The 19745-nt window shown below is 41.6% G+C and overlaps 1 protein-coding gene across 2 annotated transcripts in view; it reads right to left on the reverse strand.

The window, feature by feature from the left end:
* Positions 1-1249: 1249 nt before the first annotated feature.
* Positions 1250-19745, reverse strand: part of mapk8ip2 (mitogen-activated protein kinase 8 interacting protein 2) — a 76814-nt gene continuing 58318 nt past the window's right edge. For both annotated transcript variants that reach the window (XM_043713911.2, XM_043713913.2), the window contains 7 exons: positions 19390-19465; positions 17262-17434; positions 15273-15382; positions 11969-12088; positions 10840-10910; positions 8772-8870; positions 1250-6445 (listed from right to left, as the gene is read on the reverse strand). In XM_043713911.2, coding sequence (XP_043569846.1) covers positions 6373-6445; positions 8772-8870; positions 10840-10910; positions 11969-12088; positions 15273-15382; positions 17262-17434; positions 19390-19465 — 722 coding nt within the window. In that variant the 3' untranslated portion in view covers positions 1250-6372. The remainder of the gene's footprint in view (positions 6446-8771; positions 8871-10839; positions 10911-11968; positions 12089-15272; positions 15383-17261; positions 17435-19389; positions 19466-19745) is intronic.

Below are 19745 nucleotides of genomic sequence, written 5' to 3' on the forward strand. Positions count from 1 at the left end.
ATCAAAAACATGACAAGGCTTTGTGATCAGTTCCTTATTTATACAATTAGATGATAAGTTACCTTAATCTGTTACATACTGATGTGTTTAGTTATAGAGTGAATGGTTAGCATAAACCAAAATTACATACAGGTAAATGCAGCTAACATACAGGCAACCAGTAAGAGTAACTAGCATAATCCACGGGCTGATACCTGCATTTGTCGGAGGATGTGCTATTCAGGAAAATATCAATCCAAAGGTCACTGGAGAATTGGAAAAGATGTCATTCGCACTATGTTGTCTGCTAGAAGCTGCTTTGGCATTTTAGCTCACTTTACAGCCCTCATGGGCAAAGCCAAGTGCTGCAAATGTTTCCATTAGCTTTGACGGAGTTCCCATAAAATATTCAATGCCATATATCTGAAGGTTGCATCAGAAAATGCAGCTAAGCCAGGGTGACTGGAAACCATGACTCTGGGCTGGTTTGAGCTGCCTGTCACACTCAAACCATTCAACCCATTTTATGAAACATTAGGTTAAAGACAAACTGAAATTTGTCATATCCTGGGAATGTTCCCACTCTCACTTCTATAACTTCTGCTAGTAAGCAGCTTGAACTGGGGAAGAATTCTGATGTTCAGTTGTGGGTTTATTCATAATTATTTCAACGGATACTATACCTGGTGATAGGAGAGTGGTTTCTTGTTAGAAGTTTGGGACTGGAGAGCGCACTGCATAATAATAAATCCATCAGTCCTGTGTATGGGGGTGATGTCACACTGTCAATGTGTAAAATTTATTTCCTTTACTCCATGGTTGTAGGGGATGTTTATCCAAGACAAATTTCTAGTTTTACTAGAAAAATGGACAAAGGAAATATTAAATAAATATGCAAGTTGACATCAAATCACCTGTAAGTGTAATGAAGCTCTGGTCTTACCTGGGTTAGTAGAGCTGGATGTTCTGATGTTAGAATGTCAAGTGGCCTAACAGGTAGAATGGCGTGTTTACATTTTTCGGTTTCCAAACACAAATGAGATTGGGGGAGGTCACCCAGTGAGTACCTAGTCGATTTTTTATCAAGTTCATGATGCCCAGACCATCACCACAGAGGAAAGCACTGGTTCTTCCTGGAAATACAGGACTCAAGAGCAATTCACCTTCTCTGATGTCTCAGCTAAGCGTCAGGTAATTGCATGACTTTGGATGGATGGTATTAGCAGTGCAATCAACTGATCACAAGCCTCTTCTCAATCAAAGCCTCTGTGCAGAAAGAGTCACCTGATTACTGAATAGGAGGATAGATATTCTTCTCTCTGACACAGGATCATCACCGTCAGGGCTACAGTTCGACCCGGGGTTAGACCCTGCTGAGATTGGCAAATTTGGCACAGTTTGGTACTGAACTTGCAACCTTTTTTGGGCTGTGCTGTTCAATTCTTCATCAGTTTGAGATGAATATAGCTAAATGGGGCCAACTTCTTTCTCCAAAACACAAGAGCAGGCTGCTTATTTCTTTTTCAAAAGAGCTTCTTTTCTGTTGTCTCCACATTTTATCTCTTCATTGTTGTGAGTTGCACAACAACGCAGAATCTCCCATTGAAGTCTCTATCCAGCACTTTAACTCTCTCACATAATCCAATCACCCCAGCATCCTAAATCTCCTACAGAAACCTATTTTCATAACATCTTAACTCTCCCTGAAAACTCATCACTCTTCCAGTCTAACACTCCAGTTGAACCACACACTCAAAATACCCTAAGTCTCCTATGAAAATCTACATCTCTGGCATAAACTCTCCCATTAAAGTTCATTCTTCTTGTACCGTCACTCACCAATTCAAGATCTATTCTTTAGTATACTGATTTTCACATTGAACGTCATTCCCCATCTAACACAGCTGACCATGAAGGCCCACCCCACTCCACAGAAACTCTCCCACTGAAGCTCACATTTCTAGTACCTGAATTTGCCTATGAAAGTGGATCCCTCTCGTATGCTAATGTTTCCACTGAAAGCAATCCAGCTGGCACCTTGATTCCCATGGAAGCACATTCCTCTAATTTACTATCTTCTACTGAAACCCACCTTTGAAGTAGCCTAATTATCCCCACTCCCCACCAGCCCATCCCCACACAAACCCAAGTGCCCATTCCACCTAATATGCTAATTGTCCCATGAAAGCCCATCTCTCTGGTATTTTAACTTCCTGATTAAAGTCCATCTATCTCATACCCTAACTCCTCTATTGAATCCCATTATGCAAATACCTTAACTCTTGCATTAGAGATAGTTCTTTTGGAACCCAAAGTCGCCCAATAAACTTGATCCTCAACCCATTCTACTGAAGCCCATCCCTTTGGGAAATTAATTCTCTCATAACAGTTATAAATGAATCTTTGAAGAAAAAAAAAAGAAAGAAAAAAATATAAACAGGAGTGACGTCCCTACCAAAAAAAAAATAAAAAAATAAACAGCATTAAGTATATTGGGTGTGGGCGTTTGCACTCCCTTTTTGATTTCCTGAAAAAAAAAATAAAAAAAAAAACAAAAAAAAAAATAAATGAATCTTTGAATAGCCCAATGATCTTGTTTCTAACTTTGCCTGGTGGATTATTCACAAAGAGAGTTCTTGCTCTTTGAAAAGTGATTATTTTTCATTGAAAATTGTTTTCATTAATTTTCACTTATCTCCTTTACTCGTTCTGGTCTGATTCAGTCTTAGTGAGCATTATTTACCCTATTTAATGTTTGTCATTGAGCTTACTTCTTGTGCTTTCTCTGCAGAATGTAATAATTGACCTCTCCCGACCAGCTCTCATAGGTAATCTACATTACACATACTTAAGAAAAGAGGCTTTTTTCAGTTACAGAACACACCAACACCAGTAAGAGACATGTCAGACTCAATTATGACCCCCTCCTATCATTTCTCGGAGATAATGAGAGAAAATGGAGCTGATATCCACAATCTCATTGGAGAAGGGTAATGGTGAATAGAAAGAATTGTTGAAAATGATAAGAAACAAACTTCTCCACATATCTATAAATTGGAATGTGATCTTCTGTTGGAGGTAAACACATTCATAGTCATTCTGACACTCCCCTACTGCCCTCTGCCTTATCTTAATTTATTATCAATCTTTCTCACTTATACTGCGAGGGCTCAGCATTCTCTTCCATATTGAATAATTCAGATAATTGCTCAGTCCCGTTGACCTCAAATGATAAATTACCTCAAAGATTGTGTGCACATGTAGCAATCAGGAGGTATCACAGAAATGTCTTTCACTTTAACATCGTTGCCAGAGGCGTGGCATTATGGTGACATGCAAGATTTTAAAGTCCCCACCAATTAGAATCATAAAATTTTACTAAACAGAGGGAGGCCATTTGACCCATTGTGTCTGTACCAGCTTCAAAAAGAGTTACTTTCACTTTCCAGCCCTATCCCCATTGCCTTGTAACTTCATTCTTTTGAAATATATATCCAGCTCTCTTTCAAAACCTCCTATCAAATCTGCCTGTACCACTTTCCCAGGCAGCGCATTCCAAATCCTAACAACTCTGAGCAAAGAAGTTTCTCCTCATCTCCTTCTTAGCTCTATTGCTGACAACCTTCAAGTTCTGACCCCCCTAGTTACTGACACATTAACTGGTAGAAATAGAATATCCTTCTTTACCATGTCAAAATTGTTCACAATTTTGAATCCCTCAATAAGGTCACCTCTGAATCTGGATAGATTAAGTAGAATGGTAAAAGTAGATTATTTGAGTTGTTTCTGGACAATCACAGCTGATTTCTCTAGCACCAGGAACAGCTCAGGTAAATTCAAACATCTCTGCTGAGATGTTCCATAATGTCATTCCTCTGGTTCAGAAAGATTGTGCCTCCTCCTAACAGCCCTCCCCTACTGAAAACTTAGTTCTTCAATCTCAACCCATTCCCAATTTGGGAATCTCTGTTTTAAAGGAATGGATCATTACCTAATTGGCAGGACTTGTTTTATTGATAGGCTATATTGTATTCATATGCTCTAATAGGTTCATACAATTGGTTCTAACTTTCAAACTTGCTCCTATGCCAAGTAATGCAATGTCTCAACTTACCTGTAAGATGAGTATTACTATCTGCTAGAGATTTTGCTTCTTTAAAGTGCTTGTTTCTTCCTCTTTCTCATTAGTAATTATTCTTACCACTCAGAAATTGTCTTTCAGTGACCCTTGGAATCAAAAGTGTTGTCATAAACCTTTCTCTCACTTAATAAGTGCTCTTGTGGTATTTTCTCAGCTCTGGCTAGAAGTCAACACCCTTGAATAGGTACAATTTAATGGGGAGACAGTGAAGTCCGCAGATGCTGGAGATCAGAGTTGAGAGTGTGTTGCTGGAAAAGCGCAGCAAGTCAGGTAGCATCAGAGGAGCCGGAAAATCGATGTTTCAGGCCGGACCTCTCCTGCCCCCCGGATGGTGCCTGACCTGCTGTGCTTTTCCAGCAACACACTCTCAACAGTATAATGGGAACAGTTCTCACCCAAAATTCATCCCTAATTCTTATAAAAACAAATTTCAATCCAGTTCCTGGAAAGGAAAGCACAGAGTCCAGTAACCAGGAGATTAAGGAATCACTAAAAATGGATTTGTGGCATATATAAAGCAGGAACAGTGAATTAAGTAATGATACTCTGCGGTGTCTCAGTACAGGTGTGCTGCACATGTGGAAGCTGACAGAGTGGGTCACTTAGCAATCAGTCACCAGTGTTTTGGACTCCTTGCGTTCCTTTGGCAGTAGGCTAGAAGAGAATTTTAAATTGAAATTTCATGCAGCTTTTAAAAACCATGCACATTGTAAAGAGCCTCTTCAGCAATGAGCAGAAAAATTGGTAGGCCTGTGAATCAGTGTGATTGAACTATGAGCAGCACAGAACACTGGTGACTTCCTTACAGGGACTGATCCATGGGAAATCATACAGTACTGTGGTCAGTAAGGGAGATGTCCTGCATCACTAAAGTCTGAAAATCGAAGGACATTTTCCTTCCCAAAGGAGCTACCAGTTGTGTTCCTTTGTTTGCTCATAACATCACTAATTGGGATGAGTATGTTTGTGTTCTGAAAGAAAGCTCTTTTTAGATGCGTTGGTTGGAAATGACTTTGGAATGAAGCAAGGCCAAATGCCCCCATGAGAAAGTTTGGGTGAAACACATGCAGTAACTCAGTTTCACTGGACAATAGGAGAAACTGTTCCATTGCTGACTCCATCACACTGGCAAACTCTAGGTGTCAGCAAATAAGCATTGCTGTATGTTTCTGCGAAAGACCAATTCATATTGTTTAAAACAAACATACTGTGCTCTACTTAAATAATGCTGACATGATTGTCATCCAGGTTCTCATCTGAACTGCTGGGGAAGCAGCAACTTGGGAGTTTGACCAGGTCACGTTGAATAAAAATAAAACTGCCAGCTAAATTAAACATATGGGGGTGGCTGCTGCAGGACTGAACAGATGCTGTATATATATTCTCCAATATACACTGTTCCCATCAGTGATATTTCCTTTGCTTTTCTTGGTCTTGTACTGTATCTGTTTATTTTGGAGTCAGGATGGTCAAACCCCCTCACCTGGAGCCCCCATCGTCATCCAGGGTCGAAGCTGTCACTTCCCACAGAGTCAGGTACTTCATCCAAAGTCAGACCTATTGGTCTCAGGTTGTTGACCTGAGGATGTTGTTAATGTAAGGTCTTTTAAGCCTTTAGAAACAAACTAAGAGATATAATTCTCATTATTGAAGAACATACTTTTGCATTGGCTGACACTGAAGGAAACTCCTCACTTTTTAGCAGTGACCCATGGGGCTGGAGAAAGGACCATCCTCACTGCCCAGCTGCACAGACATCTGCACACAATTTGGCAGCATGTTCCTTGAGACAACTAAGGGGAGGACGCACCTCATAAGAAGGTGAAGGAGCACTATGCCTCTAAAACAGACACACTGAAGTAAATAAGGTAAACTTAGCACACATTCAGCCATTGGATGAATTTCTCATGATATGTAAACTCATCGCACCCCATTTTCCTCTCTCTGTTTGACCAAATGCTTTTCAATTTGAACTGGTAGCTTTGAAGCAACCTGAAACAGCAGCAACAGGAATGGATGGTAGCTAGAGTTAGATATGGTAATGATATGTGCAGCAAACACAGGTTTGATATCAACGAGCTTTCATAGTCAATGCTAAAACCTCACAGGGGGCTCCATGTACTGTATACCCTTACTAGGATTCTCTTCGGAATTTGTTTAATTTTTTTTATGTACAGGGAGCAGGGGTACAGCTCACAGTTGAGCCCAGGTCCAGCGAAAAATGTAATGAATCCATGTGAAAGGGTCAACCTCTACTCCAGGTAAATATCTTCTGTCGGGCAAGCATACTCCAGGTGCTCCTGATAGTATTCTTGAAATGCTTGACTGTGGAGCAGAAAAAGATAGGGTGTTAGTAAACACACTCTATGTTTTGTAGTTTTTACTTCCATGACCAATGGGTAGCACGGTGGATCAGGGGTTAGCACTGCTGCATTGCAGATTTGATTCCAGTCTTGTGTCACTGTCTGTGTGTACTTGGTACATTCTCTGTGTCTGTGTGGGTTTCCTCCAGGTGCTCCAGTTTCCTCCTACAGTCCAAAGATGTGTAGATTTAGATTGACTATGTTACATTGTCCCGTAGTATCTAGGAATGTGTAGGTTAGATGGATTTGCAAATGCAGGGTTACAGGGATAGAATGGGGTGAGTCTTGGTGGGATGCTCTTCAGAGGATTGGGTATAGACTCGATTGGCCGAACGGCTTCTTTCCACACTGTAGGGATTCTATGACCAATCCCCTTCCTCACCTCACAATGAAAGTGTTGGCCCTTATAGGGTTCACAATTCAACGATAACTGTTAGCCAATTGGAGCTTGACCTCTTTTTGTTTGTTATCTGAGTCATTGTTAAATTAATTTCACTAATCAACTTTTCCTGCGTCTGCCTGATTTGATGGAATTTGTAATGCAGCTCGGTGTAATATTTGAACAAGGTTTCAGCATCTTCTTGCCTAAAACAGCTTACACGACTGCATCCTTGAGCTTGATTTCTGGTTATTTGGTTGTTAATTGAGACCATTGTATATAGGTGGACTGGTCAGATGGGCTGAACAGTGGCAAATGGATTTTAATCCTGAAAAGTGTGAGGTGATGCTTTTTGGGAGGACTAACAAGGCAAGGTTGAACCCTCCGAAGGACAGAGGATCAGTGGGATCTTGGAGTCCAAGTCCATCAATCCTTGAAAGCCGCAGGACAGGTTGATCAGGTGGTTAAGATGACATAGTGGATACTTGCCTTTATTAGTCAAGGCATTCATTACACAAGCAGTACTGTGTGCAATTCTGGATCCACACTGTAGGAAGGATGTGATTGAACTACAGAGGGTGCAGAGGAGATTCTTCAGAATGTTACCTGGGCCAGGCTGAGTCAGCGATGAAGAGAGACTAAATAGGCTGGGGTTACTACTTTCCTTCATGCAGTGAAGGCTGAGGGAGTATCTAATTGAGGTATACAATGTTCTGAGACACAGGGTGGATAGAGAGAAACCTTTCTCATTAGGACACAGGTCAATAACCAGTGAGCACATTTTTAAGGAAAGGAGCAGGAGGTTGAAAGGGGATATGAGGATTTTTCCACCCTGAGAGTTGTGGGTATCTGGAACTCACTCTGAATGCGTGGTGGAGGCAGGAACTTTCATGATGTTCAAAAGTATTTCATGGGGTATTTGAAACACTATAGCATACAACTCAATGGGTTAAGGGGCCGCTTTCCATGACGTAAAACTCTATGACTTAAAGATTACATTGTAAGGGCAGACCATAAATAAACTAATCCCCTCCAGTGACAACTCTAGTAATCCAGAACAAGGGGCAATAATTTTAAAATTAGAATGACATCAATTAAGAGTAAAGTTAGGAAGCTGATTTCACATGAAGGATATTGGAAATCCAAAAGGCTGTAGATAGTGATCAAAATAGATCAATAGAATGTTTTGGTATGGCAATCAAGGGCTGTGGATCAAAAGGCAAAGAAATGGAATTGAAGTGGAGATTAATCCTGATCTAATGATATCAGGTCTGAGGTTTAAATGGCCGGTCCTATTCCTACATTTAGAAATGCAGAGTTTAAAATGAGAAATAGGTTTCTCTCTCCATTATACTCTTTAAGAAGTGCACAGCCAGTCTTCCTAGGATAAGAATTTTCAACCCATTTTATTCTTCATTCATCTAATGGTACTCTGGTGGGAGTCACTTAGCTCAGTTGGATGGAGAGCAGGTTTGCAATGCAGAGTGACACCAACAGTGTGGGTTTAATTCCCTGAGGTCACCACGAAGATCCAGCCTTCTCAACCTCACACCTCGCCTGACGCATGATGACACTCAAGTTAAACTCACCACCTGTCACCTTTCTCTCTCTCTCTCTCTCTCTCTCTTTCTCCAATGACAGCAGCCCTAAGGTCCTCTGGGACTTTGACTCTGTGGGAATTCCAGATGGGTTTAAGGCCCATTCTGACCCTGTTTCTTGATGTATTTCCAGTCATCCAGAGGAATGTGGTATTATCATTTGTGTGGACTTTTACTCAGGTGATTAGAGCACATCATTGGCATAAGTTTAAATGTAAACTGGTAGCCTCTCTCTGTGGTTAGGGAAAAGTATGAGGGTTTGTCTGAGGATATTACAGTATAGTTTTAGATGTATTGAAGGTTGGACCTACCCGATACACTCAGCAACACGACGCATGGATTCCTCAGATACAAACACGTGGCAGGCAAAGCGGTTCACCACAGGATGCTTAGTGATGAAGCCAAAGTAGCTGAAAAGATATAACATAGTTAAGGGAAATACAGAGAAACAGTTCTGTTAATAAGATCAGCATTAATGGTCCTATTAAAAGGTTGCCACAGAGGTTCTATTAAAAGAGACAGAGCCCAAAAACTTTGACTTCGGTCTAACTTGTCCAAATGATTGTGTCAAGCACCTATTTTGTAAGAAGTCCAAATTACACTCCAGTCAGTCAATGTTGAATGAAAGCAAAGTGCAGTGGATGCTGGAAATCTGAAATAAAAATAAAGTGCTACAGAGAAACTCAGCTGGTCTGGCAGCATCTGTGGAGTGAGAAACAGTGTTAACATTTCTGGACCAGTGTGATTTCTTCGGAATTGAATTCATCAGGGCTCGCTGCTTTTAAGTCAATGTTGAACTGGGATCCCACCTCACTCACTGGGTGAGTTAGGCTCAGGCAAGGTTAGAGATTGTAACCTAACAGACATGATTTGGAGATGCCGGTGTTGGACTGAGGTGTGCAAAGTTAAAAATCACACACCACCAGGTTATAGTCCAAGAGGTTTAATTGGAAGCACACTAGCTTTCGGAGCGATGCTCCTTCATCAACCACCTGATGAAGGAGCGTTGCTCTGAAAGCCAGTGTGCTTCCAATTAAACCTGTTGGACTAAAACCTGGTGTTGTGTGATTTTTAACCTAACAGAGCAATGCTGTTTAAGGCATCATATAAGGATGTAACAGAGTGAGCGATCCACTAACCAAAAGGGAAAGAAAATGCAAACACTATATGGTTACATTATAATCAGGGATCTGTATGGAGAGATGGATAGAATACACAAAACCATCATTTCTCCCTCAGCCAACCACACAACTAAGCGAAAGTCAGGACTGCAGATGCTGGAGATCAAAGTTAAGATTAGAGTGGTGCTGGAAAAGCACAGCAGGTCAGGCAGCATCCGAGGAGCAGGAAAATTGATGAGGGGTTTTTGCCCGAAACATTGATTTTCCTCCTCCTCGGATGCTGCCCGACCTGCTGTGCTTTTCCAGCACCATTCTAATCGTCACACAACTAAGACAGGTCACATGTCATTTATCTTATTGCTATGTGTGGGACCAGCAGACAAACTGTGACATTTCTGATATTTCAACAGTTCACCACACTTCAACAGTACATCATTGACTATATCGTAAGGTTTGGAAAGATTCAATATAAATAAAGATCCTTTATTTAACAAAGAAAAAGAGTGTGTCAAGGATCTTGCCTGATCTTATCAAATTGTGCGCTTTGAATTAATTCTCCAAACACAACTTTTAACTGGGTTCCAGTCTTAAACTAAGAAACAATCTGAGAGGATACAGAGAGGATTCAGAAGTGAATTAGCCAAGTTTGAATCTGGATTGAAAACGAATGATAGTCTGGTAAAATGGCATGAGAGAAAGCAGACACCCAGCAAGTGGCCTGAGACTGAGTTAAATGGGATGACAGCCCAGCTCAAAACGGATGGAGGATCTGAGCAGGGCAGAACAATTGCAGAAGTGTTTCTGTGCAATTTTAAGATTACGCTAATGAATATCAGAATGATGAATCCAAACTCTTTCACCTGGTAGAGAAAAAGATATTACAAACCTATTAATGACTTGAGGTTGTGGAGAAAGTTAGGGCTGTTACTATCCGGAAAATGTAACTATAAGATGTCACAAAATTACTTGCACTAATACAGTACTTTAAACAATCAACATGTTCAGTGATTTCTTTTCCTTAAAGCACAGACAGTTAATTGAAGAGAATCAGCAGCCTCCCTGCTGGTGTCACAATTGAGTTGTGAAGCCCTGCTAGTGAGATTAAAATCCACAATAATTAGATTCACAGGTGAGTGTGCTCTCAAACAAGTCTAAATCGGTGATAAAAGCTGAAGAGGCAGAGAAAAATAAGAGAACATGACTCATGAATATGGAATAGCTGTAATATTGGCAGCTCATGATGGCCTTTGATCCTTACCAGCTGTTTTTAGGGTGGCATCCACAGAATGAAATGTTCTTCATCTGGAAAAAATGGCTGCACCTTTCAGTCTAGGGGGAAAAAGAAATCACAGTTAAAATGAAGTTTTGCCTGGTCAGGTAGAAACATGCTCATGTGGAAACATTCTCAAATTTCTACAGGTAAGTTAAAAAGATGACTTGGCAGTTCACTGACCATAATGAAGTCAAGAAACGCATGTGCCTTACACTTGGTACTGGGGACCAATTAAGATTTTACCCTGTTGTAGCAGAAGTTGGTAAGGGGGCAGTGGCAGAATAATCTACACTCTCTCAAAGTTGTTGTTTCAATTATTTAACAGGTTATTAGGTCTTGGCTGAACGATACGCTTAAAATGACAAACGTATATCAGTTCTAGGGGGTGAGAATGTTCTCCCCATCTTGCTTCCATTTCTCTTGCCCTGAAGTCACTGGTTCTTGTTGGGTTATTGAGTCCCACTAGTAACGCATCCATTTAGCCAAACTGAATGTGCGAGTCTTGCTAAGAGCCTGCTTGTTAGTTTAACACTGACTTATTAGGTCATTGCCACAATGGGAATCTGGCTCAAAGAGGAGTGAGGGTGACAGGTCAACCTCCATGGAGATGATGTTTCGGGCAGGGTAGAGAAGAGGGTAAAAAAGGTGGGTGTAATATTATTCAACTGGAAGAGGTATTCATATATTAAATAAAGCATCAAATGAGCCAATATCAGTTGAGCTTAGAAACAGACTAGGTACAAAAATAATAGGGCAGTAATAGGTGGCAACTTCAACTACCAAAATATCATCTGGGGTGCCACCTGCAAATCTGGCTACAATACATTCACTTCCCTCGCCCAGGTCATTAATATATTGTAAACTGTTGCAATTCCAGCACTGATCCCTGTGGAACCTCACTGGTCACAGATCGCCAACTTGAAATTATCCCCACTCACTGTTTTCCATCCATTAGCCAATTCTCTATCCATGCCTATATACTATCTTTAACATTATGGGCTCTTAAAACAGATACACCCTAAAGCAATGAACAGATGTGTTCACAGACAGAGAAATGAATGAAAGATAAGGTCAATAGACAAACGACCCATAAGAGGTGCACAGATGGTCTTACCTTGTCTTCTGGGCCATACTCATTCAAGCTCATGACCAGTTTAACCCCTTGAATGTTGATCTCCAACTCACAACTTGCAGGTGGGCGTAGATGAACTGTCAACTTTCTAGTTGTAGCAATCTACATAAGGTTGACATTGAAATTAAGAATTAAATTCAAGAATTCACCTGCACAACATTAGACCACCGTTTTACTATTTATCAATCAAAATGTTGTAGTTCCAACTCTGGCCTGTGCTGAGTTGAATTCAATCAGACCTGTCACTGGACAACTCAATTGGACCTACTTGTTCCTAGATGAAGGAGGATATTTAAGTCTGTACAAAACCTATTCCTAACTGCAGGGGCTACCTCTTATTGAGGTAAAACTCTCCTACCGTGAGGTTGGTCACGCAATGACTCACCCTCTCCCCCACTCACCCTGGATATTATCCTCATTTATTCCCAGGTTCCATTTTCCAATTTACTGCAGATCACCGCATATATGTTAAACTGATGCATATGATGATTCATTTAGATTAGATTCTCTACAGTGTGGAAACAGGCCCTTCGGCCCAACAGGTCCACACTGAACCTCTAAAGAGTAACCCACCCAGACTCATTTCCCTCTGACTAATGCACCTCACACTATGGGCAGTTTAGCATGGCCAATTCACCTAACCTGCACATCTTTGGATTTTGGGAGGAAACCGGAGCACCCAGAGGAAACCCTCGCAGACACGGAGAGAAAGTGCAAACTCCACACAGACTGTCACCTTAGGCTGGAATCCAACCCAGATTCCAGGTGCTGTGAGGCAGCAATGCTACCCACTAAGCCACCGTGTCACCCATTTATCCAGTATCAAAAACCATATTTTTACATCAAAGTCATTAATATATAAGTTGACCTCCCTTTTCAGCAACAAAATTGTATGCTCACATTAATGGTAAGGATCAATTTTCATTCCACCAAGGCATGTTTTTATTTGTCAGTTTCCTCTATCATTGGGCGCAAGGGATCAAGCAGATGGATATAGAATGTGTTGTGTAGATGAATGGGAGTTTGAGATCAGCCCACACCGAACAGACCACTCATGGGGAAAAATGAAGAAAAATAGTTTTCAAAAGAAGTGATTAAAGTATGAAACTGGTTTCAAGCCAAAAGTCATACCATTTACTACGTTGTCAGATAACTGTGCTGCAGCTGATGAATTTGGTGTTTGTGAAAGACTGGGGTGAGAATCAAAGAAGAAGGAATCTGCCCTGAAGATGATGTCCAAGACCAAATGACATGGACCAAGCAGTGACCCCGACCTTCAAAAGCATGTGCCAGCAGGTCTTCAAAATGTCACTGGGGGCATATTAGATATATCTGCACTTAGGTGGGTCAAATTAAACCAAGTGCAGCAAAGATTTCAGTGCAACAGCCCATGGGTGTAGTGACTTTATGGAACTGCCCTACTGTTACAGCAGAAGACCAAGATTGCTAAAGGACTACCTAAAGACCAAAAGTACCAGTTTCCAGCAGACACCTGGAAAAACATCAGTATCCATTAAGCTAACTCAGCAACATACATGAAATGCACATGAATTTCGATACACCCAGCTAACAAACTGGAAAGGTTCAAAAACACTTCTAGTGAAGACCATAGGATATGAGTAGGTAAACATCATTATGATACTATCCTGTGTGGCTGGTGAAATTAAATTAAAGCCTGGAATAATTTTGAAATGTAAAACCATGCCTTAAATTAAAGTCCTTGCAGGATTTTTTGTGCATGTTTATAATAATGTATCAATGGATGAAGATTAGATTAGATCCCCTACAGCATGGAAATAGGTCCTTCGACCCAACAAGTCCACACCAACTTGAAGAAGAAACCACCTTGACTCATTTCCCTACATTTACCACTAACTAATGCACCTAACACAATGGGCAATTTAGTATGGCCAATTCACCTGACCTGCATATCTTTTGGACTGTGGGAGGAAACCAGAGCATCCGGAAGACACCCACACAGACAGTTGCCCAAGGCTGGAATCGAACCTGGGTCCCTGGGCCTGTGATGGAGTGAAGCTGTGGATTGGTAGTGTGAGAAACAGGTGTCCTGTTGACCAGTACAAAGAATGGAGCTTCTCAGTGTGCAGCATGTTCAAAATCCATGTAACTGATCAGATCAAGAACCCCCACCAAAGAAGTAAGATCCAGCTTGCATTGATACCGGGGGGCTAAAATCCATAGCTCAGCATTTGGAGAAAGTGCATCAATGAGCTACTAAAGGTCATGTTTATGGTGTATAGGATTGGTGGATTGTTTACAGATGGAAAACCTTCACTAACAGTGGAAGTACACCTGCTGCCCCAGATTTGTATAGCTTCTTCCTTAAATCATCAGATGCTATTTGTACATAAGTGTCGTCAGATCTTCAAACCATGCAGGATGAAGATGATTTATTGGAGGGATAATTATGAAACCCAGGTCCAGTGCCGGATATTTAAAAGGATGCTATACCCAACGTAACCTGGAATAAATTCAATTAGGTTTTTGAATTGGATGCTGAAACAATGAACATGAAGGGTTTGAAACACTTTGGTTGAGCTTAAAGGTATCTTAATAAATTTATTCATTCAATAAATTGTGCCAAATTAACATAATATGAATTACCAGTGTATTTTATCTCAGATTTCAAAATGTTTTGATATTTTGATCTGCTCTGGCAGTTCATATTTCATACAAAGTGGATACATTGTTCCTCATGGAAGGATTTTGGGAGGTTTCAATGGTCTCCTCTAAGATCATTTTCTCAAACCTCCAGGTTCAGGAAATTCAATCAAGTCTAAAGGACATCAATATAAAGATGTTGGCCAAAACATCTAATGGGGAATACAGAAGTAAGCAAAGATTTGCGAAAATGTGGAAACTCAGCACTTGAATCAAGTACTACAGATACATTTAAAAGGACATAGACAAGTGTATCAGGGAGAAGGAAATAAAGATTTATATTGATAGATTTAGGAAAGATAGAGGAAGTTGGGGTAGGGCATAAATACCACCAGAGACTTGTTGGGTCAAACGGCCTTTTCTGTCAAATCAACTAGTGGAGACAGAAGCAATTTGCTCTGGAGATGAGACTATCAGAGGAACAGGTTTGGAAGTTCCTGCTCTCCATACTCTTAGTCAACTTTTATGTTAGTTAACCACTTAATTTTATGAGCCATTCCTGCTCCTTGCTTATACTTGATCAGTACAATGAGTTCACCTTTCACCTACCACCCCTAATGAAGGAAACTATTTACCTCAGTCCTTTTGTTTGTGCCACACTCACCTTCTGCATTGCAGCACACAGGATGTCATTACCCTGGTGATATGGGACTTCCACAGATCCCAGGAACTGCACATCAAACCTCTCCACCCAGACACTGCTCTTCTTTATTCCTGAATCAATAGACACCAGAGAGATCATTAGAAACCAGGGCGAGTGAATAGAGACCAAAATCCGCATATTAATAGAACCTCGCAAGTTTTGTCAGTGGGACAATGGTTTCAGTTGGCTGAAATATGAATGAGAAGGGATGTACTAACACATCATCTTGAGCTCTCTCTGACTCAGCAAAGGTATGAACTTATTGAAAATTTCGATGGATATATGAATAGGAAGGGTTTAGAAGGATATGGGCCAAGCGCTGGCAAGTGGGACTAGATTAGGTTAGGGATTCTGGATTAGTGGCGCTGGAAGAGCACAGCAATTCAGGCAGCATCCAAGGAGCAGCGAAATCGACGTTTCGGGCAAAAGCCCTTCATCAGGAATAAAGGCAGTGAGCTTGAAGCGTGGAGAGATAAGCTAGAGGAGGGTGGGGGTGGGGAGAAAGTAGCATAGAGTACAATGGGTGAACGGGGGAGGGGATAAAGGTGATAGGTCAGGGAGGAAAGGGTGGAGTGGATAGGTGGAAAAGGAGATAGGCAGGTATGACAAGTCTGGACAAGTCATGGGGACAGTGCTGAGCTGGAAATTTGGAACTAGGGTGAGGTGGGGGAAGGGGAAATGAGGAAACTGTTGAAGTCCACATTGATGCCCTGGGGTTGAAGTGTTCCGAGGCGGAAGATGAGGTGTTCTTCCTCCAGGCGTCTGGTGGTGAGGGAGCGGCGGTGAAGAAGGCCCAGGACCTCCATGTCCTCGGCAGAGTGGGAGGGGGAGTTGAAATGTTGGGCTACAGGGCGGTGTGGTTTATTGGTGCGGGTGTCCCGGAGATGTTCCCTAAAGCGCTCTGCTAGGAGGCGCCCAGTCTCCCCAGTGTAGAGGAGACCGCATCGGGAGCAATGGATACAATAAATGATATTAGTGGATGTGCAAGTAAAACTTTGATGGATGTGGAAGGCTCCTTTAGGGCCTTGGATAGAGGTGAGGGAGGAGGTATGGGCACAGGTTTTACAGGGTAGGGTATCATCGAGTTGGACTGTTTGTGTGCTATACATCTCTATCACTCTATGACTCTCAATGTGATGGAGGGGAACATTCTGAAATTGATTTGGAGCAGAAATAAAACCTGAAAATTTACATTTAAGACCAATAATGTATTTTAAAAGGATTAGGCTATCCTGCTTCTTTGATTTCATATACATATTGGAAGTTAGGACTTGTCCACGGGGCCATCCGGTGGTGAATACACGAGTGATTGTGACAGTGTGTGTGAGTGTGAGAATGTGTGAGTGAGAGCATGAGTGAGTGTCAGAGTGTGTGTGTGTGAATGAGTGTGTGTGGGAGTGAGTCAGTATGTGTGTGTATGTGTGTGAGTGGAACGTGTGCATGTTTGTGTAATTGTGTGCGCGAGTGTGTGCTCCCTGCAAAATTCGAACCTCACACTTAGTTTATAATAAAGACCTCAGTGAATGTAGCGCATGTGACCTTTAAAGGATTGCTGCTAAATAGAAAGTGCAGTGACTATGTTGCATGGCAAAATGCCAGGGAGTGAAAGGATATATGGATGCAGCAAGGTCAGAACAATAATAGGCACAGATTTAGAGGTTAGCTTGGCAGCCTGTTCATCTCCTTAACATTATTTGATTCAACTTGTGTAATCATGCTGAAACTGGTTTCCAAACATCCCCTCGAAAAACTGTGCACATTACATTTTCTGCTGCAATGCTATAGAGTCTAAGTGCTTGGTTAGCTCAGAGCCTTATTACACTCCACTAAACTGTGGACAATATTTATTGCAAAACACCATCTCACTCTCCTGCTAAACCCTCCTCCGCCACTCCAGTCAAAGTCTGAACATCCTCTGAACTTTAATCACAATTTTATGTTTGGACCTACCTAGGAATTCCTTGGTCTGGTTGACAACCTCATGGGCGTAGTATGCTGGGAAGATTCCACGCTCCCCTGTCCGCATATTGTAACCTCGGTACCAGTAGTCATCTTCCTCCTCTTCAACATACAATGGATCATCAACATCCAACTCCAGTTCATCCTGGTGGCGAGGAATAAACCTTCAGAGAACCAGAAGCAATTTTGTTACATCAGGAAAGGAAGAGATTAAATAAGCAGTTAAACCTAAAGTTTGAGCTCCCGAATGAGCTCATTAAAATGGGTTCAGCATGCGTAACAATGTCTTAACAAACGTTAGTTGGGCACTAACGTACGGCGCATAGGAAGGAAGGAGTTGGCAGCAGGTGCACTATGTGACGGTGGTGTTGATTCAGTAAAATATTTAAAATGTCCTGTCAATGTTGTATAATAATGAGTGCACAACCATATTACCAAAGCAACTGGATACAACTCAGAGAAAGTTAAATTGTACAGGGCTCTGGTCAGATTGCACCCAGAATACAGTGTTCAAAATTGGATCAGTAATCTGGAGAATGTGAGTTCATATTTCACTGTGGCCATGTGAGACTTTACATCCATTTTTGAGTATCTGTGAAAATGACCATGGAGCTATTCGAACCCAACTGGTCACTGGTATCCTTTTGAGAAGGACACCTGCTGCTCTTACTTCATTTGACTAATATGTCCCACATCAACTAAGAGATTACTGAATGGTGGAGTAGGTTTGCTGGGCTATTATGTTGTTATTGTCAACGTGATTGACTCTTAATTGGACTCTGAAATGCCGTACTCAGTTGTATAGAAATTCTACAACCTCGACCGTACAGATTCAACAAGGCACATTGTGATCTTCTCAGGATAATCTCTTGATGTCAATAAAACAACGCTTGACATTGGATTTCATATCCTGGTCACTGAGATTGGAGGAAGGAGTTCAATGCTGGAGAGGATGCAAAAAAGAGCTGTGCATTCTAATCTCTGCGAAATTAAGAAATACGAGTGAAGAGATGTAGGTTTTTAACTCTGGAAAGAAGGCGCTTGAGGGAGGGCTATCTAGAGCTGCGTGATAGTATAGACTGTAGAAAGTATAAATCCATAAAATATTTCAAATTAGCAAATGATAATTGGATGTGAGGGCATGGGATCAAACCGAGAGCTGATGTAGCAGGTTTTAGTGGAGAGTAGTCAGCAAGAGAATAGGCTTCAGGTAAAATCTCTGGAATAATGTGAGATCTAGTTGAACACTGTGATGTATGCGCTCAGAGATATCTTTGATGGATGAGTTGGAAAGATGTGGCCAGATCAATCTTGTGACTCTTCCAATGGAAAATTAGAAAATCTGTCAAAGGTTGGATATAATTAAAATTTATTTTTCTCTGATGCTTGGGAATTCTTAGAAAGACAAGAGTTTCTGAGGTTTGAAACACTTAGGGTTTAGGGTGGTACAGTAGCTCTATGGTTAGCACCGCTGCCTCACAGTGCCAGGGACACGGGTTCGATTCCAATCTCTGGCGACTGTTTGAGTGGCGTTTTCACATTCTCTCTGTGTGTGCGTGGGTTTCCTCTGGGTACTCCGATTTCCTCCCACAGTCCAAAGATATGTCGATAAGGTGAATTGGCTATGCTAAATTACCCATAGTGTTCAGGGATGTATAGGTTAGGTGTATTAGTCAAGAATGTACAGTTGGGGAATTAGGTCTGGGTGGATTACTCTTCTGAGGGTTGGTGTGGACTTGTTGGGTCAAATGGCCTCTTTCCACATTGTAGGGATTCTATGACTTCTATGAAAATGTACTTGATAGGAGAGGGAGGAAGACGTTTAGTGTACTGATGTGAACACAAAACTAAAGAAGCCAAACAAACCCTGAAGGTCCCAATTATAATAATGGCTAGTCTCTGTTACTAAGGGTCCATCAATGACAGCATTTCTCCTCTGTCACACCCCCTAGCCTGATCAGAAACATTAACCGATAAGAAGGATTTGCACACAAACTCTGGGCACTCTATCTCATTAATTCCTCCACTCTGTGCTGTGTCAGATTTAGAGTGATGGTGGGAGCCAGCAATCTTGCTCAGGATCTCCCGCCAGAATGAAACTCGGGGGAACCAGTCTTACCGGAATACTGCTCGATGAGTCTGCTCCCGCTCTTCACCATTTATTGTGCAGGAGTAAAGGCCAAAGGATTCTGTACCTATTCAGGAGAGAGAGCACAAGTCATTCCACTAGCAGATATCCCACGATTTACCAGTCACCTTAACATCCACAGCCAAATCATATCATCAACATCTCACCACAACAGCGGGAGTAACAACACTCACCACAACATCCAATGGTCATCGTGACCCCAGCCCCCTCAATGTAACACCAACACCCAAAACTTTCCAATGATCACCCCTTGCTGAAATACCCAGCTCTCACTGCAGAACAAGTCTCTCCTATCCATTACTGTAATACCTGCCTCACTTCAACAT

Source organism: Chiloscyllium plagiosum, unplaced genomic scaffold (genome assembly GCF_037043375.1).
Source record: "Chiloscyllium plagiosum isolate Xiang-an unplaced genomic scaffold, Cpla_swu_hap1 HiC_scaffold_23, whole genome shotgun sequence".
Lineage (NCBI taxonomy): Eukaryota > Metazoa > Chordata > Chondrichthyes > Orectolobiformes > Hemiscylliidae > Chiloscyllium > Chiloscyllium plagiosum.